Source organism: Melopsittacus undulatus, chromosome 3 (genome assembly GCF_012275295.1).
Source record: "Melopsittacus undulatus isolate bMelUnd1 chromosome 3, bMelUnd1.mat.Z, whole genome shotgun sequence".
Classification (NCBI taxonomy): Eukaryota; Metazoa; Chordata; class Aves; order Psittaciformes; family Psittaculidae; genus Melopsittacus; species Melopsittacus undulatus.
Genome location: NC_047529.1, coordinates 8296517 through 8323499, shown reverse-complemented (window position 1 = coordinate 8323499; position 26983 = coordinate 8296517). Strand labels below are relative to the sequence as shown.

Sequence of the window (26983 nt, the reverse complement as noted above, 5' to 3'; positions counted from 1 at the left end):
AGAGGCAGGGAAGGGGAGGGAGTGTGTTTCTCTTTGCTGACTATTGAGGGAGCCTGGGAGATGAGGCTCCCTTGGCAGAGATTGGCCTTTGAGACCAGCCTTGGCAAAGTCCTTACACCAAGTGTGGTTAAGGGATTGTCAAGTGACCTCTGAATCAGGAATGTGGATTGCTGATATCAGTTTCCAGCTTGTTGTGCGGTCATAGACTAGCTTTAAGAGGAATAGAACAACAGATTTCATGCTTTCTTGAGTTCTGTCAGTGCTATCAGGCAACACCAAGACAGCTTAAATCTTAAAAATTCCCCAATTTTAGAAGGCTTTCAACTAAGTGGGAAATCCTGGCCCTAAGATCTTTCTGAATATTTGAGGAAGAAAAGGTTCATCAATAATACAACAGTCCAGACAACTACTATTTTTATAGGCAAAGCGGCAAGATCATTATTCCTGTAACATGTCTGCCCAGCAATCCTGGGTGTTGCCACAGGAATTCCAATAAAATACTATCCTGCCCATGGACAATTTGCAACCAGGGGAAATTTATCAGTTGTAAATTATTTGTAGAGCAGTTGCTTCTACTCATGTTATAGACTTGGAAAAAAATCACCTCTGTCATTATGCAATATGAAAACCACATTGCAGCTATTCTGAACGATCCAGATTTCCCTGATTCATACCCACTGAATGGAATTTATTATTTTCAGTTTAGCTGTAAATATGCTCCCCTAATTGGGAGACACTGAGAGATGGAGGCTCGTTAAAATCCAAATTTCTCTGGTTAAAAACTTGAAGGCACCATTTTTCATCTGCAGCAACAAAACAGACAAAGCTGTTCTGACACACAGCTGCATTGTCTTATCTGCCAAAACCAGTTCCATTTTTCTTGCTCTGCAAATAGCCAGAGCTTTTTTCCCCCCCTTACTCCTTTCACTGTAGCTCTTTGCTAATGTGACTGTCAAGCCTTCATGTACTTTGTTTGCCGCTGTATTTTAGTAGCATTAGAAATGATGCCTCACTTGGAAACTGAAGCTGTCTGTGATACAAGGGCTCAGTTTGACTCCTGTTTGACACCCCCACCTGGGATGACTGACCCTTTTAAGCAGACCAGATTCTACCACATGAAAGTTGCTGTGCTCATGTATGGTTCTATATGCAAACCCACCCAAACTGCTCTTCTCAGAGCTCTAATACAAACCGCAATCACTGCCTGTCTGCACTTTGCTATGTTCAAGTCGGTGAGCAGTTTTTGCCCTTTGCTATCCCTTCTGCAGTGCACAGCACAGGAATGGCACTGCCACAAAGGTGCCTCTCACTATTCAGTGAGGCTTCCTTAACAACCATCTCCATCCATTAAATCAGGAATATTGTACATCGATCAACACCCCACCACCACCAATTAGGCACCATAGAGATGAAAAGAATACTAAAGGACGCAGATTTTGGAGGAGGGTTTTGAAGGTGCTGAGCATCATTCCTTAATGCCACACATGCACTGTCAGGATTCACGGTGCAGCCCCTTCACCGTTAAATGGAATGTTTACCCTCTCTTTTGGCATTTTGGCTTTGTCTCCCAGAGTAACCCAGTGCAATGAAGCTCCCCGTCCCTCCAGTGTAGCGTGCATCATCTCCACTCTCTGTGTTTGTGCATGCAACTGTACCTAAAGGCATCACATTGCTTCCAGCCACTGTTTTTTCCAGCTCAAGCTGAACTGCAATTTTTTTAATGCGATTTAAAAGTGTCTGAGATCCGCTTATCCCTATCCCCTTCCAGCCCTTTATTAAACATACTGTTAGTAAATCTCATTATGCCTCCTTTTCCCTAAAGGTGGGAACTGGAGGGCAGTGAGGATTGTCTCTCAGCAATATGGTCCATAAGATCCATACAAATTGGGCATCTCTAAAATCGCTAATGCCCATCAGGAGCTCTTTGTGGCTTTTGTCTCTCTGTAACAACAGGATAAACCAGCACTCAGCAGGCTCTTGATGAATACAAGGGCATATCGTTTTAAGGAAAGCCCTTTTTGATTTTCCTTTAATTCTCAAAAAGCCTGTGTAAGAGGCCACGTTGCTGTTTTCCTGATGCTCTTTCTGTGAAACCTCTCATCAGAGAAGCAGCTTGCAGCACAGAATATCTGAAATGGAGCACCCAGAAGCTTTCATTGCATTCCTCAGTCGCTGGCTGTTAACACAGTTAAAATGTGGCCTGGTTGTATTCAAACTTGTAGATCACCTTCCAAAGGTGTGTGGCTTCCAAAGACATTGTGCTACATTTCCCTTCCTAAGAATAAGGCAGATAGCATGGTCAGTGGTATTACAAGACTAGACTGGTTTCTGAATGAATAGAAATGGCATGATCATTTACCTTTTGTTCCCATTCTTTTTTCCTGCCCCCTTCTCATGATTTGGTTCAGCTCCTGACCACTAGCACCCCGATCCTGAAAATCGATATAGGTGTGAGGAATTACGCCACTGAGGGCCCTTTGGTGTAAGCCACAGGAAATCTCCAGGTCTAAGGCTCAGCTTTCACCAGGGGGAATGATGTTGGGCATTCAGAAATGGTTTTCTAATGCCATGGACATGGGAGCAAGCCTGATGATTTACGGCCCGCTGTTAGAATGGTACCTGCACTTCCACTCTTCTCTGTTTATTTTCTCTGCACACCTAAAATGTTCCTGTACCTCAGCCTCTCTCCAGCTGTCCTCATAGAGCAACTTTAATTCCTCTTTTCCCCACTAATCTGGGGTGAGGACTTGGTCCTTAATTTTGAAGAACTGATCCAGGAGTTTAATGGTTTAATAAGCCTTGCTTTCCCCTCAACATGAACAACTTTACAGCTCGTGCTGTCACTGGATTTTCCATCAGTACATCCTGTGCCCCTGCTCCATTTCCATCTTGCATTCCCTGTATTTTCTGAGCATTTCAAATGATCTGGAGGCAAGCACAGCAAAGCAATAGCCTGTGAAAGCAAAGATTTGTCAGAATGCCACACTATTTGTTTCAGGAAAGGGGAAGAAACTTTCTGTATGCCTCCAAAAGAGCCACTCCAAACAGGAGAGACTGGGCCAGCCCTCAGCCTGGACTATGAGAAGGAGGTGGGTGCTGGAACTAAACAGAAACACGATCTACAATAGAAGTTATAAGGAATGGATGGGGAGGGAGAGGGTAGGAAGCTGAGGGGACACAAACAGCAAACTGCCCAAGAAGTGGAAGTTAGACAAATTCCTTTCAGACAAGCGCCCTCCTCTTTATGAAGTCCTTGCTCCCCAGATACAGTGGAGAGGATGATGGGGTGAAAAAGCACACCATCCACACAGGCCAAAAGGAGGCTTTGCCTGAGTTTCTGATAATGCTCAGGAGGGGCTGCTCACCCTTATGGCTGCAACCATTTATTTCTGGGGTCACTGCTTCTGAAGGAGATTACTGCTGAGTCAAAGAGTAGCCTTGGAAAATATTCTGCTCAATTCCTTTTCAAGGACACTATTGCCAAGTGTATGAAGAATGAGCTTCAAAGTAGCGGGGAACAGCAGCAGAAGGGTAAGTAAGGAGGGCATATGGGTCTACCTGAAAGGCATTAACAATACACAGTGCAAGAGAAAGATTCTTCCCCATTATTTATCCAGAGGCCCCAACCTAAATTTTGCAGCTTAAAATAAACCAAGGAGGGACACATGAAGTTCAACAAAGTTGAGCTAACAGAGGTAACCTTGCAGGCACACTGTAAGTTTCAGACATTTTGTGATACAAAGATAAAACAGGCAGCATGAAAAATAAAAATTCATTAAAAAAAAACCCGAACTCACAAAACCCCCCAAACCTCAATGAAAACTTGGATAACCAGAAGTAGAGCATACAGGTCACTCTTGCTCTTTGGAAAGAGCACTTGCCTTTCCAAAGGCTCATCACCTCTTCACCAAGCACCCTGTTTTTACTTTAGAAGCCTGCTAACTTTCTAAAACCAAGCTGAACATAATATAAAACTCACTTGCTTGAAAATGAAGAGGTAATTGGCAGCAGTCAGTAACAAAGACCTTAGAGATGATACTTACCATACCTTTTTCCCCTACTGAGACCTATGTTCAATAATGACCTTTTCCCAGAAACAATTAACATACCCTTTTACTTTTTAACTGAGCTCTGCTCTGACTCCTTCAAAGCCAGAATTCTACAGTCAGCTTTCACTATATGGTGATAAACAAGAATCCGTTATAAAGGACTAATTTTGGTGCTCACCTGCTCCAGTTCTCAGGGCTGTTGTTTCAGACCTGGACAGTGACTCATCAAAATAGAACAGATGTTTAAATAACACACACAGAGACACACTTGTGTGTATATATTCACATTTAAGGGCAGTAAGCAATTTTTCATGAGTCAATGGCTGGGAGTTGTTTTCCCTCTGTAAAGAAGGGAAGAACCGAGTGATAGATGGTGGTGCTGGATGCGTTACCCAAAGCGATGCTCCCCATCCTGCTTGGGAAGCGCCATTCACCCTGTGGAGAGAAGCCATCACTGAAATCTTGCTTCTGGATATCCATGCAGCTTTTGCTGTCAGAGGATGTCATTAATGCTGACTGTTGCCCTCATTTCTCCGGTGAAAGCCTGGCATCCTCCTCTACAGCAGTGAGTGAGCCAACACCAGCCAGACTCAAAGGAACAGGAGGGAAAGAAAACATATTGCAAGTGCTAAATTACCTCCTAAGTGTGGATGCCATTTTTAATTTCTACTGATGGCTGGATGAATGTAAGAGCAAAGTTTTACCATGATGACATGAAGTAAGATGTTTCTCCAGGAAATAAGAGAACTACATGAGAGCAAGGGGTGCTCTAACCTTCAGCTGCCCTATGCCAGCAGGCAATAACCACATCCTCCTTTGAACACAAAGCATATACAAATAAGACATGACAAGACTAAAATCTCTAAATCACAGAGGGAATTGTATGCCACCTACTCCCAGTCCAAGAGAAGCCTCAAAGAACAACATAGCTACTACCGTGGGCTCCATGGTGGCAATCATGCTTTTCTACCCATTTCAGTGACACTGACATTTTGGGGAGCGAGGGAGGTGCAGAGGCAGACAGTGACAGTGTAGCTGGTGTTTAATGCCTGAAATACCCACCTATCCTCCTGACACTCTTCCCACAGAGCCAAGAGAATTCCCACAACACCAAAAACACAATGGAAGGGATGTCTTCTGTGGGTTGCTTTCATCAAATAGTAACCCACCAGCCTGGGTGTTATCATCTGCACCATAGGGGCGTATCACCGCATGATGATTGGCTTGGCCAGTATTTCCTGTCAAGGCTGAAGACTGGATTTAGATCACCAAACCAGTGAGGTTTATTTGCTCTTGGTGGAAAGTCTAAGACCAAACCCATAATTCACAGTATGGGGTAGACAAATGTTGCCCACAGCAGAGCTACCAGAGAAGCAACTCTGCAGGCCAGGAGAAATCAAGTGTCAGTACCAGCAGTCATGCGCTCGCTTCTCTTCCTTGCAGAGAGCCATTATGCAGTGTTTTCTAAAATTGTAAATGTTCTTTCTGGCTCACAATGGGAAACAATGCTAATATGCATCACAGGGTGTGAGATAAAATGTGCGGTGCTATTGTTGCCTTTGATTTGTCTCCCATTTATATCAGCTCGCAGTAAGAATTACACAAAGACAGAGCTGCAGATTTTGCTTCTCAACTTTGTCAAATTTCAGCCTTTGTTTGGTTCATAAATTCTAGGGTCTAACCAGGATGTTACATCAGAGGCAGGAATTTACATTTAGATAACAGAATGCAAAGAATACTAACAATCATAATCCTCTCCCCTCTAAAAAGCTCCAGAGTACTTCTCAATTGACCTCAGCTTTGTAAAACAAGGATCTGGCTTATCTGCTTTAAGCTGAACATCTCTTTCTCCAGTAACCCAACATTCAGGCTGGCTATTTAATCTTTTTTTTTTGTGTGTGTGTGTTGTATTTGTTTCTTTCTCTCCCCCTCTTTTCCTTGATTTTACTGAGTCTTGCTCCTTGTGCTGTCCCTTGACTTAGCCTTTCCCTATGGAGCTGGCTCCAGTTTGTAGTGTGGAAAAAAGCCTGGGAAAAGACCCTGAGCACAGTAAGATAACTGCAAGAGGAAGGTCACTCCGTTTTTTTGTGAGATACCTAAACAAATAGGTAGCAGACATTGCCAAGAACTGCTTTCTGACTGCAGGACACTTAAGAGAGACAGCTTTTCTTGCTTGGTACCTATACAAGGCCTCATTAGTCATGGGCAAGTAAAAAGCCAGCAATGTGCATTAGAGCCACAGTAAAACACTCTGGAGAAATCCTCAGTTAGGTTCCTCAGCTCTGACATGCACCAACACTGATACCCAGGTCCACTGATCAATCACATGTGCAGCTCAGTTCAGGTGAAGAGGGCAAGTACTGCTTTATTCTTAACAACACTTCCACTTACACAAGCTCATTGCCACTGTTTCGTACATGCCATGTGGCATTTCTGGGTATCCCACAGCACTGGATGCTTCATTCTGGCTGACCTTCAGGGCACCTCATCGTAAGGAACCAATGTCAGCCGTCAATTATTAGGAGGATGTGGGGAGATGTTATGGACTTGCTCAACAGCTGTTGAACTGGTCACTCTGACAACTTTCTAATCAGCAGAACAAGGGGTCAGAAATTTGCTCTAGGTTTCACATATATCAGAGGCTTATTTGTATCAAAAGAATCTTCATTCAAATAGCAAGTTAAACCAAGACTGGCTTACAACTAGAACACTACTGTTACACTGGCCAAAAACTGGAGCAACTCATCTGAAAAGCTTAGGCATATTCTTTCCCTCAACCACCTTGCCTCCGCTCCAAATTATTCAAGATTCCTCAAAGTCTCGTTATACCTCGAGGCACCAAATAGGAAGTGGAGACCCAAAACACAAACCACATAACACAGAGTCTGAACAAAAGTCTTTAAGACAAAAACAGGGGGAGGAGGAGGAAACTTTCAATTTTGTCTCAATATGGTTCTGATCAGAGACCGTGCTTTCAAAAAGACCAGGATTTTTCCCTTTAGCACTGGAGATCGTATCCCCTCTCTCCATCAAACACTCTTTTAAGACAGGGATTGTTCTAGATGCCAGCAGACATAGGTCAGTATTTTCAAAACCAGGTGACTAATAGTAAAAGCTCTTTAAAATTGAGTTTAGATCCTGATTTCCCAAAGCTCCAAGCACCCAGCAGCTCCAGGTGGCTTCAAAGGATCTTTGCTTCATAAAGTGTTTGGAATGCACTCAGTATTTCTGAAAATCAGGCTACCTATTTGGGAACTTAAAATGGACTGAAATATTCAATTCTCCCTGCACTAAGGATGACACAACCTCTCTAACCCATGCTTAGAAAGCTGTGTAACATTCTAACTATCAGTATGGTTTTTGCCTTCTTTTTCCCACTATAGAATTTACAGAACTGTTAATAAACTCGGTGTCTATCATGAAAACTGGCAGACTCTTGAGCCTAACAAGATAACCATAATTTTCCTTGAAGCCACTGAGCAATTCTATAACATCTCCCCAAATCCTCTTAGTAACTGACAGCTAACATGGGTTCCTTACAATGAGGTGTCCTGAAGGTCAGCTACAATACAGCAGCCAGTGCTGTGGGGTACTCAGAAATGCCACATGCCATACAAAAGCACTGAAACCCAGGCTGGCACACTTGCAGTACTTAGCTCTTCTGGTAACACCATCTCCCTGCTATGGGGTGCCAGAAAACTTAAAGGCTTACACTGAGGATCTTAGAGCCAAAGTCAAGACCTCTACCAATCAAGCCACAAGAGAATAATTGTATTAGCAGCTGATAGCAGAAGACTTTTGTCCTGCTAAAGGAAGATGACGAGCACACATTGAAAGCTTTTCCTCAAGCTAAACTCCTTCAGAATGCTGGATTTGGACCATGTTTTATGATTTATTCATAATGAAGAGCTTCTTAGCTCATGGACTTGCAGATGCCCAAAGCCTTTTCATTATAGAGCTTTCAACTATTCTGGGCTTAAAAGAGAAAAGGAAAGGAAAGGAAAGGAAAGGAAAGGAAAGGAAAGGAAAGGAAAGGAAAGGAAAGGAGAAAAGAGAAAAGAAAAGAGAAAACAGAAAAAAGAGAAAAGAGAAAAGAGAAAAGAGAAAAGAAAAAAAAAGAAAAAAGAAAAAAGAAAAAAGAAAAAAGAAAAAAAGAAAAAAGAAAAAAGAAAAAAGAAAAGAGAAAAGAAAAAAAAAAGAAGAAGGGAAGGAAAGAAAAAGGAAAAGAAAAGAGAAAAAATAAAAGAGAAAAGAAGAATTTGATATTGATAAAGTACTTCTACACTTGGGTCAACCAACAGCAACATCTCCCCTCTTCTTCCCTAGAGCACCCACAGCTGGAGGACAACACAGAGCTTTTGCCAGCACCTAATGCAAGGAGCAGATTTAGAGGCTACAAATGTGCACTATTTCTCATGGTCCAAGTCCGCAAGGATTTGTATGCTGGTTTAAGGATTGCCACTGCCCACAGACTCTAGAAATGCCTCGGTGCCTGTTACTTTCATGAGAACTACTGAAGCTTTCAAAAGAATGCGAAAAGTCCTAATCCCCTGGTGCAAGTGACTTCAGCCTTGACAGACGTTTTCCCAGAGCCACAGATAAAACTGAAGGATTCGGCTATAAAGGATTAGGAGTGGTGTCACCTAGAATTAAGTCACTGGCCTTAAACCATGGTTTTGTTCAGCCCTGTCAATAGCAAATTTCACAATCTTAAAAACAAGGCTTACTGAATTTCTTTAAACATATCTATAGCCTTTTGATTCCCTGAACAGGTTTAAAGGGGAGAAATAAGCCTTGTGTCTTAATGTTATTTTTCAGTTCACACTGCATATCTGTGACAATGCTGAGCACTGATTGAAAATCTGATGAGGGTCCTAAGCATAAAGTACCACTGATCCTCAGCCTGGTAAAACCTGCTGTAATTTGGGAGTATTGTGCAAAGCTAACTTTGACTTCATACTGCGTACTACAAGTCAACAAGGAATTTGCATGGCAGAGGCTAACCTGCACTTACGCATGATAGCCAAAGGTTTTGCTTTATGAAAGGAATATATTCACACAAAAATGCAACAGCTGAAGAGTAAAACCTTACTTAAGCCTCAAACATACCTCAAACATGGGGAAGGAGTAGGAAAGGGTCACTCTCCACACCATGCCATGATGTGCAGGATCTCACACAAGTTTTGGCTGCTTTGCCTCCTGACATCAAAGCTTGTGAAAGTGTCTGGTTCAGGCTAGAAACTGGCTGGGCAGCCAGCAGCAGCCCTGACACTGTGCCAAAGCCACTGCAGCTCCTGTGTCCTGCAGGCAGCGGGTGGTCCGGCTGCACAGGGAGCTGACTGCAAAGGCACATGTGGAGTTGATCGAAGTATTCCCAACAAAACCTTATCCTGAATCAAGTTACTTTTTCTTTTTGCCTTAAAAAAAACCAGAGAGTTTTATGGGGAATGCCACGTTTTTAGGGAGTCATGCAAATGTAGCCTGAGAAGCCCAAGATTTCCAGAGAAATGTTGCTGGCTCTTGCCAAAATTATGAATTGAAGCTCTCAGATTTCTGTTAAAAAATAAAAATTAAGGAAATTAGTATTTTTTTTTTCAATTTGTAAAAAAAAAAAAATTCATGGAGGAAGGAAGAAGAGGGAAGTATTTCTGACTAGCTGACAGGAAGCTCCTATGAGTGTGTGTATTGGTCATTCACACAAGAATTATTTCTGGCAGAGCTAAGCAAGCTATTCTTTAACCAGTTGGAGCTGGAGCAGGCCTGCTGGATATATGTATACAAGAGCAGTACAGCTGTGTTGGAAATCCATGAAACGGATGCTCCAAGTGGGCTGATAAGCACTCAAAGCCATGAAATATAGGCAGTGTCCTCCTTGGGTAGAGACAGCCATGTACAGCACCTCGCACCATTTTATCTCTTCAAGTTTAGGAGCTGTGTGGCGATATGGCAGTAATGATTAATGATGATAGTAACAATAGTAATGGTTACAAAGATCCTGGTTATGCTTCTGCATGTTCCCTGTCAGCAAAATTCTTCACTTAAATTTCATTTCCTTTATACAGAGTAATTCATAACCCGAGAGACAACTTAATACTGTACCTATTACAGCACAATAGAAAGTATAGTGAAAATAGACCCAAATTAGAGCTCTTGGAGTTCAGTTTACCAACTCTTCACTCTCACGGCACGTTTGCTATAGCAAGCTTGAAAGTTCAGCTCCATTTTATTTCTGCCTGTCCTCAGGTTTGCCAATGCTGAATTAATGCAGCTCCTTCGGGAGCTCAAACACGAAAGAGCTCTGCAAATAACTGAAAGAAATGATAAGGACTCCAGGTGACATAGATCACATACTGTACACAGAATTACTTTCCCAGAGTGAGCCCATGTAGCAGCATTTTGTGACATTCATCATGAAAGTTCAGTCCTTGGAGTGCTGCCATTGTGGTCATGCGCAGCCGGCTCTCCGCTGCTAGAGCGGAGCTTATATCCAAATGCCATCCCTCCTGAGGGCAGCACAAAGTGATTTGAATATCAGGCCTCGGGAAAGGTGGTTTTCAATCCTTAGCTGGTTTTATTTCAAACAACCTTTCAAGGGCTGCTAGCAGGCCAATCAGTTTAAGTGTGTGACGGTTCATAGCAACAAAACTGTGAAGTCTCCAGAAACTAGAAACCAGTGGAATGTGGAAAAAAGTTGTTTTCTTGCCAGAACAAAATCCCTCCTAATAGATAGTGCTGGATCAAAGACAGTGTTCCACAGAAATGCAAACTTGCACAAAACCCACAGCACAAAGGCTGTGGGGGCTGCTCGGTGGCAGCCTCTCTAGTGTCCTAGGCTGGACCAACCTCCTGCTATGGATATCTCCTCCCAACTCTGATGTATTCCCCATGTGGGAACACACATCAGCAGCTGCAGGGCTGCTCAGTGAGCCACTGGGGAGTCCTGGCTGTTTGGGGCAATGCCTCCTTAGCATCTCCCAGCAGCAAGGCAGCAAAAGGACAAGTGAGACAGTAACTGTGAAGTGTGCCCAGCAATTTGTACCTGCTGCAGCTGCTCTCGTAGGGTTAGAGCTCACTTCTTCATTTCCAAAGCCTGCAGCAGGCCTGACTACTTCAAGCCATCAGACAGTGCTGGGATACAGTAAAGCACAGAGCAGCTTCAATCCGTGCTTTTCTTTCTGCATACATGTCCTTTGGGTCCTGGGGTCTTTGCCCAAAGACTCTTCCACCTTCCAGTCAATTAAGAGAAAGTGCAAACCACCAGAAAAATGGCATTTCCCAGCAATTTTGATAAACAAAGTATATAACCAGCTACTTTAAAAACAGACTTTGAAATGCCACTGGCTTGCTTCCTTCTAAGCACATTCCCAGGGAGAATGTCAGGTCGCATAACTCATTTGTTATCTATACACAGAGGAGCTCCACTAAGCACCAGCCATCATAAAAATACATCCCTTTTTGTGGAAAACAAATAGAAAAGAAAAATACAGCATCTCTCTTAAAAAAAAGCCAGTTAGCACTTCAAAGTTTACCACATGGTCTGTAAATAGCAATGTCAATACACCAGGGAGCTGCTCTCCTCTTTGTTTAACGACAGCCTGAGTTACTGACATAGAGGTAGTAATGTTACAGGCCTTCCCGGTGACACAAAACTACACTGTGCATTCATTTAGACACGCTCTTTGTATTTTATTCCCCTCAATGGCCTGAAAAATACCAAGAATTGGAATAGTGTAAGAAGAGCATTTCAATCTAGCCTTGTATAAAGCATTGCTCTCCTCTGGGCAGCGCACACCCAGCAACATTGACTTTACATGCACCATGAAGGGGAGTGATAGGGATACAACTGCAATAATTGAGGTCACATCCTCTGTGTTTGTGAGGAAACCCCCTCCCACGTTTTCCATCATCCCTGGACACTTCCATACATTTACAGCCAGCCATTTTAACTGTATCTAAGTGTTTATCTCCCAGGTGCCTAAATTAGCAGTATTTAACTCTCTGATGCAAACATCTGATGGCTGGGTGCTCTCATTTGCCTGTGAATGCCAAACACAAGCCACTGAATTCAATTATGTGGCAAAAGTCCACAGGTACCTCTGAGGTATCTGACATCCCACACAAAATCTGTGCTTCACATACTTAAACAGCTCTCTCCCATGCTTTATAGGAAAGAAGGGAAAGAGTTGCATTTTGGGGTTTTTTTAATCTCATTTGCAGTCGTACCGCGAAAGCTTGGAGATTAATAATAAAAGTGCATATGTGACAATGCAGAAACAAATGCTGTTCAATGTCAAACACAAAGCAAGATGCAAATCCCTTTTTTCTGTTAATTAAGCAAGCTTTCATCTCAACTGCTCTGATCTGTAAATAAAGTTCACAAGCTAGATTCAAACAAGTCTGGGAATTGAGCAAACAACCCCCTTTCCCCCCAACCTAAACCAAAATACCCCAACCCAACAGTCTCATAGCACTAGGTTAGCTAATTATGTTTGCCATGTGTCATTCAAGGGGACCTAAACAGATTAAAACAGGTTAAATGCAGCAGCACTCAGGCACTGTTCAAGGGGCTCTGAATACCACCAGCCATCACCCTGCCAAACGCTGCCAAGAAACAAGGGGCATCCCTGACTATCCCAAAAGGTAAGAATGGGGAAGGAAAGATGGGTGGAAGATAGATGGGAGGACAGACAGACAGACCAAAGGAAGGGACAGAAGAAAGAACAAACGACTGGTCCCCAAGGCTAAAGAACATCGCATATTCCTGCTGCTATGCCTAGCCTCTAAGGATTTGCTTTCCAAGCTCTTTATTGAAATTGTTCAGGTCCTTAACTGATCCCCTGTGGGGTGAACTGGGGAGGGCTGAAAGGCCTTAAGCTAATTAAGCATGGCTGAGACATGCTTGATGAGATGGAAAAAACACAAAGCTTTTCAAAGGGTGAAAACTTTCCGACCATCTGGTAGCGGTGCTGCAAAGAGAAGAAAGAGGAAGGACAAAGGGGCAGCTCTTCAGAGCCAGGAGGTACAGGACTCCTTTAATTACTGGGTCACTGAGACCATTACTGCTCCAAATGCAAGTGAAAGCCTGCAAAACAAGCTTAGGAGGCTCAGCAAAAACAAGAGCTCTTAGCAAGAAAAGCATCTGCAAGAAAGCGAATTGGAGCAGCTTTCCCCAAGATACATCCGCTAATTAGAAATGATAGCTAATAGACGGGGTCAGCGAGGCCCCCCAGATCAGAACAAGCCTTTTCCCAGTGACCTCTCTACCTGTCTCCTCTGACTGCTGTTCTCCAAGCCCTGCAGATGGTGCTCGCTTTAAATTAATACAACCCCACCAGCCAGAAGGAAGCTTCTGTTGTACTTGGCAATACAGGTGAACAGCCTGCATTTAGGTTCCAAAATGAATGCCCCAGGTGTTTCATCAATATGGCAAGCAGCTGATGTGCTCCAGCCTCTTCAGGCCTGGTTAAGGCTCATCTGTGTTTTCTCATCTCTAAGACTGGCTAGAGAAAATCACAGCATTCAGAGAGCAAACTTTGAACACCGGAGCAAAATCTGAGCTATCTCTGCTCTAAATGGCTTTGTCAGCCATGAGCGGCAAAAGTGCCAGCGTGATTCAAATGAAGAGACCTCCCCTGCCTTCTCCTCTCAAATGAGCTGGATACAGCCACGGCTGACTACAGGTGCAGGCTAGCAAAGAGCAAGCTGGTTTCCACACCAGAAGCTGTGAGCAACCCCTTGCCAAAAAGCAGTGCTATGCTAACTCTCTCTTTGGGATGTGAATACATGCAGCTGATTTCCTTCCCTCCCACATGCAGACTCTTCTCCAACTATTTTGGCTGTGTGCTGTGATCCAGTCAGATTCACAAGCTGAGCAAGTACAGGCTATATCCATCCTTGGATGGGAGGCCTCATTAAAAGGAGGAAGCAGTACTGACAATCTAACGCAGCTCACTGCCCTGCTGTCTCCAGGAATCAGATATAAAACCTACGCCTTGACTACCTGTGGTCATTAAATATCCTGAAGCAGATGTGATAAGAACAATGGCATTAACTCCATTCTTTGGCCAAACCTCAACATGAGTATCTCTTCACTAGGCTCCCCTGGAAGGTTCATCTGGAAAGAGTTCCTGTGTCTCAAACTATCACACTTTTAATTCAGTACTGTTAAACATTGGCTGCATTTAATGCCAGAGGGAGCAGTTTCACAAGCAGATTCTGTGATCTCTGTATATATCAGTTTCTAAGCTAGCTCGGGTTCCTTTAGATAGGTACTGGATATATACGTATTTCTTATCATCTGCTTTTCATGCTCACACACTTCAAGACCCAGCTGGATCTGTAAGAAAAACTGCATCCAGAAAATCTACTCCCCTCCATGTCCTACGTAATGCTGGAAGCAGGCAATATTAGAAATACTGTTTAAGGACTTCTTTATTTCTTTCTTCAAGCAAACTTATTGCAAAGCCAGGAAATTCAAGATCAAGCTAACAAAGCATCTAAACTTTTGGATGCTTACCTGAAAAGCAGCTGTGTTCCAGCTGGTCCTTGATGTTATGGGGGGCTGCAGTACCCTTGTATAGTTACTAAGTCATCTGGTGTGGACTGTGCAGTTCAAGACTCATGTTTATATGTGCAGATTTATGATGGGACAACGTTAAGGAAAAAGACAACTGTATAAGGTGGCCACAACAGCTGTACTTATTACACACTTGACAGTTACCACTTTGGAAGACAGAGAGATAAAACAAACCACAAAGGATGTCAGTACTACCACTCCAAGACCACTGTGGGTGTCATCAGCTACGCTAATGTAAGAGGAACTGTAAAATGTCTGCTGTCCCAAGGAGAAGGCCCCAGAAAATGAGGGCACAACTCTGGTCTCTTTCAGAGATCCAGCTCTGTAGACGATTGTGACCACCAGAGAGGAGCTCCCAATATCCAAAGAAAGGACTGGATGTGGTGGTAGGAACTGCACCAAAGCACTGTGAATGCACAAGGTGAGATGCCAAGAGGCAGGGCCAGGACTGAACAGAGACATGATTACAGGAGCCATGCAGTCTCTGAGCCATGAGCATCCAAACCCAAGTGAGGGAAAGGAACTGTATCAGTGCTTACAACTGGCCTCATACCCTGCTGATCAGAGCATGCTGGAAATGAACCTGAATTCGAGTCTGTCTCCATGCTGGAAGATCTCAAACCCCAATCCTCATGTCCTAGAGATCCCCACAAAGCAGCCCCTTCCGTCCCCCTTCCATGCATGCTGGGACACCATTGACAAGAACGTGCAACCTGCAGAGTCCTTTCACACTCGGAGAAGACCAAAACAAAAGGCAGTTTAGTTACTATACACTTGAAACAGCGAGTCCTGCTCAGCTTTCCATCTTCTCCAGACCAGCTGGGTCCTGGGCTGATGGAAGCACCATGCTCAGCACCCCAGAGATGGGGGAGATGCTAAGATACAATGCTGCCAACTACCTCCCTGTTCAATCTGTGAGCTTTTCTGTTAATCTTCCCTGTTGCCTGAATAGCTGGAAGAATCAAGCAATTTAATTTCCTTGAATTGAGCTGTTGGAGTTAGGTACTGATTTTTCAGCACAGTGACATCTTATTTTGAAGCACCTGAGGTATCTCCATTTGCGCTCATTTGACACTTTTGTGCTACATTTCAGGCTGACAGATCATACAAACACATCCAGCAAATGTGTTTTAACTGATGAAACATCTTGCAGCCATGATAGCATTTGGCCACAAATTGGGAATCTCAGTTTCTTCCAGGCACTGAGGCAGTGAACTTGCCACCCTGACCCTCCTGCTATAGACCAGTAACCAGGGGGCAATGGTGAAAAGATTATTGACATTTTCTCTTCAGAATCCAGAACATCATTTTAACTGATTTTCTATCCAGGTAAGAATGGTATAGCCTGTAAGTGACTGCTTATTACCCCCACAGAGGAAATGCTGAACGTGTAAACATGCTGTCTTTCAAGGGCTGTCAAGTCATGTAGGCACTGAGTGGTTTTTGACAGGATGCTGTAAATGGAATAAAGGCATTTTTGGCCTCCACAGTAGCTATGTTTATTGGCAGAGCTATGCCCTTCACACTAGTGACTGGGGAACAAACAAACAAACAAGCCTCCACATCTGCAAAGCAGAGCAGTGGGACAGAAGGCTTATGCATCCCAACATTTCAGTTGCTCACAGACTGCCTATTGCTGCAATTCAAAGTGCATCATTCAGAGCACCTACTTTGCTGGACTGGTTTAAATGCATCTGTGAACACATTCACAGCACACAGGAATGCTTCAGAAAAGGACCTCCAGAGCTCATGCAACACCCCAAAAAGCAGATGCTGAACCCTTTTGTTAAATAACAGGAAGTCCCAAGGAGCTGCACTCCTGCACCACTATGCTGAGGTACCACTACTGCATGATAAAAATACAGATGCACTAAAGGAGATGTAGGAGGCGAGATTAAATGCTAGCTTCCTCCTTGGCAGATCATTCACAGTGACTAGAGACAGGGTCAGCTTGGGCTGTTGGGCTAATGCTACTGGCCAGGTACACTGGTGGTGACCTCACACGCTCGTCTGGAGGCAAAACGCGATGAAAGCCAACCAAGCAGAGGAAAACTGTTCCAGATGGCGAGATCTGCTCAAGAGAACTCTCACCTGTCAACTGCATTAGGAAAAGGTGAGGGGACAGAAAACCTGCTGCCAAAAGATTATGAGAAACAGGCAGAAAAAAGAAGGAGAAAATACAGAGGTATGAGGGAAGTGTAATGCTTCAAAGAATGAGACTGGGTGGGATTTTTCCTGCTCTAGTCTGCAGTAGTGAGAAGCAGATTTAATCTCACTTCAGGTCATGACCTGTCAAGGCAACCTCTGCTTTAGAAGTTGTAGACACATCTTCCCCCTCACTGTGTAATAGTCCCTCCTTGTACAGCACTGACCTTCTCCAACTGCCAGGGGCAAGGGCACCTATGAAGCCATGGTGTACCTCCCTGGCAGAGCCAACACTATGGGATGTGCAGAAGAGAAAACAGAACAGAGCTGAATCACAAATTGTGCCTCCTGAACCCCATGATAGTATGCAGAGGGAGTAAATGCTGCCTTTCTCATAAGAGAACATGGTTAACTACTCATCCACACCATTTGTGACAACTACAGTGAAGTGACGATGTCGTTCCTAGGATCCTAGGACATATGCTGCTTTCTTTGAATTCATTCTTGTTCTGTACTTGAAATAAGGGGAGATTTAGATTAGACATGTGAAAAAAAGTCTTTCCTCTGAGGGTGCTGAGTCTCTGGCACAGGTTGCCCAGGGAGGCTGTGGCTGCTCCATCCCTGGCAGTGTTTAAGGCCAGGTTGGATGGGGCTTGGAGCAACCTGGTCTAGTGGAAGGGGGTTGGAATTAGATGATGTTTAAGGTCTCTTCCAACCCAAACCATTCTATGATTCTATAAATGACAGCTCTCACAAATCATCTCCTCCCCACTCCCGCTGCTTGTGCTTTTCCCCCACACTTAGTTATGTCCACAATCCACTCAATTTCACAAAAATCACTGGCTAAGTGAAGTTTCTTTCTGCTGCCCTAAGTGTGTGGCCATTTGTGTTTAAGAAATAGCTATAAACCAGTGCAACACCTTGGGCAGCATAGTACATCCATACATCATGCAGCCAAGGGGGAGTACAGCATTTTCAGTTCCCAGAGCCAGCTTAGCTGGATCTGTGCATATTCCATCATAAAAAAAAGACTTTATTAAAAGAGGTAGGATTCCAAAATCAATCAATGCATAACAAAATGAAGCCTCCTTTTGTAGCAGACAGAGCACAAGAACATAAAATCTGCCCACAAGGGATCAAATTCTTTCCTTGTGTAGCTCCATGCTCTCCATTGGTGTGCTGGACCTGTTCTAATTTAAGACTGAAGTTCTTACTGTCACAAACAGGAGTTAAGCCCACTGCTCAGACGCCTCTGTAGCTGTATAGTATATTTTAAAATGGTGCCATTTCTCTGGAGGTGCTAAATCTAATTTCCAGATACACTGTTAACTATGATGCCATCTGTAACAGTGCAGTCCTTGGCCAGTGAGCCCTACTTTTTCAATATGTTACAGGAAAACGTTTCTGAGATGTCACTGCCTCTCCCATATTCCTTTCACTTGCTCCTTGGGTGCTATTTGAGATGCTTTGAAAGAGATACGTGTTTCGTTTGCATAAGGCAACACTGCTCTGGAGACCTGAGTTAAACCCAAAGCCTAGTAGGCTTGGACACCACCACATGAATACGGATTCCATTACCTTTCCAGTTTTCATATGCTAAAAGGGCATTATCAGTGCCTTAAAGCTCTTTAAGCCTTGTAGCTCCCAAGTACAAAACATGTAACATCATGTAATACTATTACAAACATATGAGGACTTAAAATGACTTCATAGCGTCTGCTTTTCAGTGGGATTTTATGTTTTTTTGGCATTCTTGCCATGGAAAATAAAAATGAAAACAGCCCTTCAAAATATTCCATTAGAAAGATCTAATTTCTCCTCCAGCTTCTCAGAGGATTTATTTCTTTTAATTCTCTTTATTTTCTGGATATAAAAAAGAGTTCCAAAAATTACTTTACTTGATTTAATGGTGTGTTTTGGTGTTGTAACATGGGTTAATTAAACCAAACAAAGGCTGTGTTGTCAACACTTTCAGCAAGAACAAAGAGATTATATTTTAAAATGAAATAAAAATTGCCAATTCATAATAGTATTTCTGTTCTGCTTACTGCAAATGAAATGAAGAAAGCAATCAAATACACCGAATAAACCTTAAACACTATCATTCTTAAAGTATTCCCTTCTCTCGTTTCTTGTTTTCTTTTCTTTTGGCTTTTGTCTTGTACCCTTACCATCAAGCCTGATAACATAAAGTGACTGTGACAGCAGGCAAAATGTTTAAGCTGAAAAATTCCTTATGTTTTCTACTTCTTATTAAAAAAGCACACACAAAAATGTATCATTTGTCATTGAAAAGAGATGAAAAATAATTAAAACTTAAAATTGATCTTGCCCTACCTATTCTTTACATATATCCAGGCTAGAATCTGATATAAGGAGAATAATGGAATGAAACAGATTCCTCCTGTGGCAGGGAGAAATGAGAATTTTTCCCTGAAACAGGAGGCTGAAATCAGTATCTGGGGCTGTCCACTGACAGTATAATAACCACCCCATCCTGCCAGTGCACAGTGCTGCACAGCATCACCCAGGCAGCAACCCTAGGGAAGACCTACAGGGCCTCTGTATCCCCTTTGTTGCTTCTCTCAGAGCCAGGGAAGAACTGGATATAAGGAAGAAATTCTTTACTGTTAGGGTGGTGAGGTACTGGAATGGGTTGCCCAGAGAGGTAGTGAATGCTCCATCCCTGGCAGTGTTCAAAACCAGGTTGGATGAAGCCTTGGGTGATATGTTTTAGTGTGAGGTGTCCCTGGCCATGGCAAGGGGGTTGGAACTGGATGATCTTAAGGTCCTTTCCAACCCTAACTATTCTATGATTCTATGATTATGTTGGGCAGAGTGTGCTGCCTGATGTGGTGTGACTTCTACACCAACCTGTGCTTAGAAAATGAGTGACCCCGTCACCTCCATGGTCTTGCTGATCCTTTTCCATCAGTGAAGCAATTGCTGGTAGCATCTATCCTTTGCTGATGTAAGAGCCTCGAGACCTCCTGCTTCAGTACTGATAAAGCCACCGCTACTATAACCACAGACACTGGGACAGAAAAGCCCACTCCTATTCAAGCTGCACCATCCGAGTGGAGCACAGAACATGCCCACACAGAGCCACTCACAGGCAGGTCAGCCTCACTCCACTTCAGCTTTTAACAGAGCTACCACAGCTCCTTACCCAAGCAGGACTTTTAAGTGGCACAGCTATAATGCCTTCAGAAGACCAAAGTTGCACTAAGAAATACAGACCAAACAGCCCTTGGGCCACCAGAGATTAACCGCAGCAGGCTGACAAGCAGAATCCGGTTGCAAAAGCTCCTCATCTGGCTGATATTACAACTGCAAAGTTGATGAGTTTTGTGAAGTCCTCAAGCAAATAAAGGCATGTAAAGCGAGGCTTCTTAAAACCTGAACTTATCCCCTGGATAAAGGCACTTTTTTGGCTTTCCAGTGATAACTGTGTACCTGCAACTACTTCCAGCTAATTGCTTTGCAATAGTCCACCTCTCTGCATAGATTATAGCTTTAGACACACACGTTGAAATACTCATTTGCAATTTTATGGCTCTAAATCACTTCCAGCATTTCTGCACAAGGTCCAAATGTGCGCTTTTTCTTTACTAAATATCAATACCTGTCAGAAGCAGATTTTAAAGACATATTTCATATTTAGGGCCAGACTATCCTCTAACAGCCCCCCAAAATGGCATCTGATCCATTCAGTATAGACTGTTACCAAAGACCAAACAAACTGTATCTAATTTGGGATATTTAATCCTTTCTTCCTTGGGCAATTGAATAAAAAAGGTTGGAGCCTTCATACTAGATCTTCCAAAACCACAACACTCCAAAATATCTTTGTATTCTTTTCTTTCCAATAAAGAAAATATCCTTTTAAAGATACACAAGGAAGACATTTTATATATCCTTTTCTTTTCCCCAAGATGTCTCATCCATCTCCACTTGAAGCTGAAAGAAGTCTGATTAAGAAATAATAGGTAGTTACAATTACCATGACTCAAGGATAAAGATGTCAGATTTGTCCAAAAAGATCTTTCTCAAGAAGTACTTCGTTTCTCTACAGCCACGATGTCACTTCAAACCAAGACATTATTTTGACATTATTTATGACTGTACCAATGCACGTAAAACCCTATAAATGCCTGAGACTGAAACTATAAAAAATTGAGAGCTCTTTTCCTGCAGGTTTTGGAATATTTAATTCCCTCCAAGATTATGCCATAAAATTCTCACTCTCGCTAAAGTACAGGTGAGTAAATGACTTGAAAATCCAGCTGTTGAAGTGAAGAATGGATGAAATGATGGCTGCTAGTTACAGCTATTTATGTAACAAAGAAGAACAAAACTTGGCTTAGCTTGAACAGAAATTATGTGGAATTCAAATTTACAGTAAAGAGGCATTGACCAGAAGACCAGCAAAGTAAATCATGTATACTGCAAATGATTTAAACTCTGTCACCTCCCCCAGCCCATTCCTAAGCCTGCCTTAACATTGCATGGTTCATAGAGAGAAAAAGATGGTTCACACAGTTCCCTCAACATGGCATTCAAACAGGTTAAGATGCAACTGCACAGTAATACTAATTGTAAGGGCTGTGTCCTGCTCTTAAGTGAAATCCTGGGAGATTTCAATATCCTTTTTTATAGGCATCAATTATGGCATTGTGCTCCTTGACTGGGCTTCAGCAACAGTCTGCTTCTGCATTTCTAAACTTGTCCAATGGAAAAAAGTGTGTCCTATGCCCAGGGGGGATGCTACTCAAACACTCTAGATTTGTTCCTTGGGGGAAGAAACATGACAGGTCAAGCTTGAGTCATGTTCCACGTAGCACAATAAGACAAAATATTTTATCCTAGATACAAAAGAGATCCAACAGAGAATTACTGGCTATTTCTGCAGTGCTCTGGCTGAAATACTATCCTTCAAAGAGGGAAGAAGCTTCCAGAGATGCTCAGTGAGGCAAATCATCATAGCTAATGTCTTGATGAAGAGAGATGGAAGGAAGTGGGAAATAAGAAGATAGGGGGAAGAGCAGGCTCAGAGGAGGAACTGGCTACATATTCACGTAAATAGACATGAGTTGTATTTCCATGTGCTGCAAATTGTGTTGTGGAAAAACCAGGATGATTAAAACTACAATTAAATGCTGAATGTATGGTCATTACAACACAACAGGACTAATTCCAAGCATACATATAAAGGGGGTGCCGAATGGTCTATTAAAACCACGTACACTTACCTAGTCACAAATAGGTCAGTGATCACCTTTTACTCTGCTTTTTAATAAAGGGATTTGAGAATATTCCCTAATCTTATAAGAAACACAGATTTTCATTATTCTTTCGTGAACCAGAATGAGTGCATTATGGCAGCTGGAAAAAATGAAAAAGGCATCTTAGTTTGTCTTTTTTCTTCAACTGCTCCCTAGTAATACATAACCTTAAGTTACAGTAGGGAAAAAAAGGGAATAAATTGGCACATGTTGTATTTTATTACTGATTTTAGAAAAAGCAAAGGCAGGTTTTTATGAAACACACACAGTGCCTTACATTGTTAAATTCTTCAGGGTAATCTGGCTTGTTTCTTGATGCTGGCAATGGGAAACAGCAGTGAGACTGCCAAGTCTTTGAGTCTTCATTCCTCTGGGCTCCCAGTGTCCCAGAACCTCGAAAGCACTAGGATCCATGACTCCTTGGTAATAATGCACTATGGAGTGACCCTGGAGCTGTGCAGCTAAATGAGCTAGACAGAAAGCACCCTCTAAAATCCCCCCAAACACCTAGATGAGTTGGCAGTAAAACTTGCACAGTTAGATCAGAAGTTTACCTGTGGTTTGTCAGAAGTTTGCAAAATCTGAGACACATCTCAAAACCAGAAAGAAACAGTCATTTTTTTTCCATGGAAAACCAGATCACGGAAAAAATTCCTAACACACTTCAAAGCCACTATCAGTAACTGAGCAGAAATCTAGCTTTAGGTTGGAAGAAGGACTTTGATCTTTTTTGGTCATTTAGTAGTTTCCACAGCTCCAGTGCTGGGGACAGCACAGGTCACAGATGATTCCCTGATGGTTCAAGGCAAGAGAAAGAGAAGACAGAAACAGTAACATGCTACCCTTTGCTCCAGGCTGAGCTTGGTAACACAAAAAAGGTAGAAAGGAAAGACCAGGTTGTCTGCAGTTTAGTAGCTGTTATGTTTGGCTATGCATATAGATCTAGTACAGGTTAAAACCACTTAAGATCCATGTATTTCTATTTAATGGGACTAGCAGTCCCATGTTAGCTTTTTTCCCATGTGTTCTCAGACAAAAATATGCCGTTTTATCATATGTCAAATATACCGTGGACTCTGCTGGAAAACTATTTAACTTAATTAGTTTATGAGGTAGCACTTAGGCTACATAAAATAATGTTACATATCTCTAGCTTATGCCTGGTAATCTATTTCCATTAATAGGAGCCTCTCCTTGAGGGATGTATCTTGTTTTATCAGCCTGAACTGCAGCTGATATCCTTTTTTTACTTCTCTTTGTCAAGATCCACCTTGCTTTGTGGCACACACAAACTCATGTGGCACAGTTCTGTGTGCCCACCAGAATGAGAAACATCTAGTGAGATGGGTGCTGAGTGTGCTCTATGTATTCTTGTACCTGTAAGAATGGAACAAAACAAGGCAAGGCCTTAATTCCCTTCCTTTCTCAAAACCCTGCAAAAGCACCCATTTATTTCCCCTGCCACAAAGACAGTATGTTTGGAAGAAGCTAAACAAAATATCTATGCAGTTACCTAAGTAACCTGCATGTAGACTCAACACATCATCTCTTATCATGGAACTGACTGAGAGCTCACTTAAATTAATGAGAGTTCTTCTATGAACTTCACCAAGCTTTGGATCAGATGAATCCTGCATAGGAGCAGTAGGAACACATTCCAAAATGTTTGGGAAGAACCTTTTAGTTAGTACTTGAACCCTGTAAATCAGGGGCAGGAGAAGTGCCAAAACCAACCCTTTTCTGACATTACCTTCTTTTCCTTAATGTTGCATATTTTAATAGGAGGTAGAGCAGATGGTGAAATATAATCTCTCCACTGAGAACTAAATGACAGTCACTAGCTGTAGGGGACACTAAAGTATTAAAGAGAAGGAAATGTACAAATAATGAGAGTACATTTTGTCCAACTTGCTTTTGACGAGGCATAAAATAAAATGTAAATAATTTCTATTAGGAGGAAATTAACATAACAACGTTGGTATTTGCAATCAGAGCGAGTTTGCATTATGTAACCTGGATCGGTAACTGAGGTAGCACAGTATCATTTACCTGGATTTGAAGTAAGGACTGTATCAATTCTATTTTCACCGGCAGTAATAAAGCACAAAAACGATACCATTAACATGACTGATTATAAAAAGAGGTGATTAGTCTCAACTTTGATAGGCACCTAACAAAGAAAAGGAGAGGAAATGTTGTTTACCTGTATCTGAATAAAGAGGCTCTATTAACCTGGGTTTGCAGTGAAGAAAAGTGTCAATATTGCTAACACTGATTTGCAATTAAGTTAGTGTCAATGTGGCTGGAAAAGGAGTTCATAATTAGGATGACACAGTTAGTATTGACCTGAATTTTCAATAAAAATCAGGTCTGTGTTTTAATTTGGAACTGCAAAACACATCCCTGTGCTCTACAAATGACCATATAATTATTAATGTGCAGTTACTTTACAAATAGAGAATTACTTACATAATATGTTATTCTTTATGTAACCAGGTGCCTGTTTCAACTGGTGACCTGAATGTAGGGGTCACTTAAAATGAAACTTCTGGATTTCTTTGCTGAAGCATTAAGGATTTAAATACTTAACTTCCAGAAAAATATTACTGCTTCAGCAAGACTCTGTGTTCCTGCTCAAAAATTGGTTTCTCTATTAGAATTACTTGTTTTAGTTAATTACTAGTTAAATTTCTATTAATGACCTTGCAAATAATTATCATACTCATTTATTATAAATACTCTCGAAGCTCCTTGTGTACATGATCAAGAGGGTAATTAAATGGACATAAATTGGTTGTTTAATCAGCTTTATGCACTTTAATGCAGAAAACCAACAATTGGGAGAGTATTTATTTTAAAGCCACTTTAGAACCTGAGTGGGCATCTTTTTGCACTTATTTTTCTATGTAAATCCAAGCCCAATATATCAAAACAGCACTCAAGGACAGGCAAAAAAAGATTTTTCTCAGGAAGAAGAAACCAAAACCCCATGCTTTTATGTCTCTTTCTGTGTTTCTCACAATAGAAAAGGAAAACATGAGCCCAGATGCATTCTCTGTCTCCATCTATTTTATAAGTACCTTCTCCTCCTCCTTCTTCTTTTCCTCCTTCTTCTTTTTCCTCTGCACCATGAATCAAAGGCATCTCGACTTCTGTTGTTTCTTCTTGGTTCAACAATGGTTCTGAATAAGTTGGGTAAAAGAAGATGAACAGTAACGACATAAAGGATTAACATAGACTAGAGAGCTTACAGTAAAGCACTGACAGAGAAAAAGGATCCTTTTCCCCAAGAGTACAGATGCAACAGTTGTCTCAGGAAATCCCAGGGGCTGTAGTTGAAAGCAAGGCCTTCATCCTCCAGGATGCTGAGCTTTCTGGGACTTAGCATAAAATGCCCGTATCCCTACTTCAAGCACAGGCCTTTATCAGGACTCGTTGCAAGGTCAGACACACATGTACTTAAGTGTTTTGCTGGACTGGGGACAGAGCAGTCAGCACTCCAAACATACAAGGCTGAAGTGCTTGTCATCAGGAATAAGAAATGCAATGTGAACTTCTTTCCCTAACAGTCACAGTCACTAAAACATCAGCTTTTATCACTGAGAATCCATAGATAGTCCCCTGCATAGGGTGGAATTTAGCATTACCATAAGGTCTGGCTCCACAGATTTAACTTAGTAGGTATGGAGAAAGAAAGATAACTTAAACCCTACTGATAATATGCAAGCAATAGCTACTCTTTCTGCCTGTTAATCTTGCTCTTTGGTTTCAAAGCATATGCAGTACCTTCTATTTCCATGCAGGAGGTTTGGGAATCTGTCCCAGTTTTCATCGCCTCCTCTGCTAAATCATCCTGTTGTCCTGTTAACACGACAAATTGAAAATGACACCAGCATGATGGCTGCATGCAGGCAATGGCAAGTTCCTTAAAACAGGACCCAAACCTAATATACAGCATGGTACTTCTCAGGCAAATACCACTTTTCTTCTGTTTAATGAACAATATTGAACTTAGTTTATATGTGAAAACACCACTTAATAAATTCCAAGCATTAAGTATGAAATGTCTGGTCAAAACTGACCCTTGCATCTCTTTTCTTCTTCTGTTAGCCTTGACACTGTGTTTCTCATAGGATCTGTTGCAAAGCGCTTGCACTTGGCAGTCAGTTTAAAGCGAACAGAATCACCCCACAGGCTTTTAGAACAACAAAAGGAAGGATAATAATAACAATACTATGAACTCTGGATCAATATGGTTAAACCCACCTATTTCAAGACGAGCATCTTTTCCAGTAACATGAGATTACTGCACCACAACTAGTTGGCACACAACCTCTAGCAGCCAACTAGCATTTTCTTAATGTGGTAGAGGTCAGGCTGAAACCCTGGATGCTGAAACTGGAAGAACTAAGGCTCCCAACTGGTTCATTATCTCTATCTTTAAGAATTTTTGATACAAAACTTTACCTTTGGCCTGATCTTGATCGCACCCCATGGGATATGCTGGGTCATTCTCCTGTGTGCCTTTGGAGTCTTTGAGGGAGTCTGAGGAAACAGCAAACAAACAAACAAACAAATCCTGCAGCAGTTTTCATGCTGGAAAAGTCAGATAGTTACTTCAGACACGGGTAGCCCTTAGGTGTTCGCTTCACATGCTAGAGACACTGACAGATTTTCTACCTATTTAACCACAGTCTTATATACTACAAAAGTATACTCGTGGGCTTCAATTATTCAAATTGATTTCAGAGCCTGTACACTTACTGAGCAGTTTTTTGCCTGCAGTACAAATCTTAAACAAGGAGCTGGCAAAAAAGGATGTGTAAGAATAATCGGCAGCGCTATGTAGAATTCTATTTCTAATGAATGGAGTGACACAACACTATGAGAAACAGCACGAACCATCAACTTGATAAATAAAGTGATTT

General features: G+C 42.1%; 1 protein-coding gene across 4 annotated transcripts in view; it reads right to left on the bottom strand.

Annotated features, from left to right (window-relative positions):
• The window catches only part of MACROD2 (mono-ADP ribosylhydrolase 2), an 882506-nt gene that overhangs the window by 14324 nt on the left and 841199 nt on the right, over positions 1-26983 (bottom strand). For 3 of the 4 annotated variants that reach the window (XM_031047552.2, XM_031047553.2, XM_031047555.2), the window contains exons 14-16: positions 26523-26600; positions 25842-25916; positions 25136-25237 (exon numbers count right to left, since the gene is read on the bottom strand). In XM_031047552.2, coding sequence (XP_030903412.2) covers positions 25136-25237; positions 25842-25916; positions 26523-26600 — 255 coding nt within the window. The remainder of the gene's footprint in view (positions 1-25135; positions 25238-25841; positions 25917-26522; positions 26601-26983) is intronic. The other variant, XM_031047556.2, reaches the window with a different exon arrangement.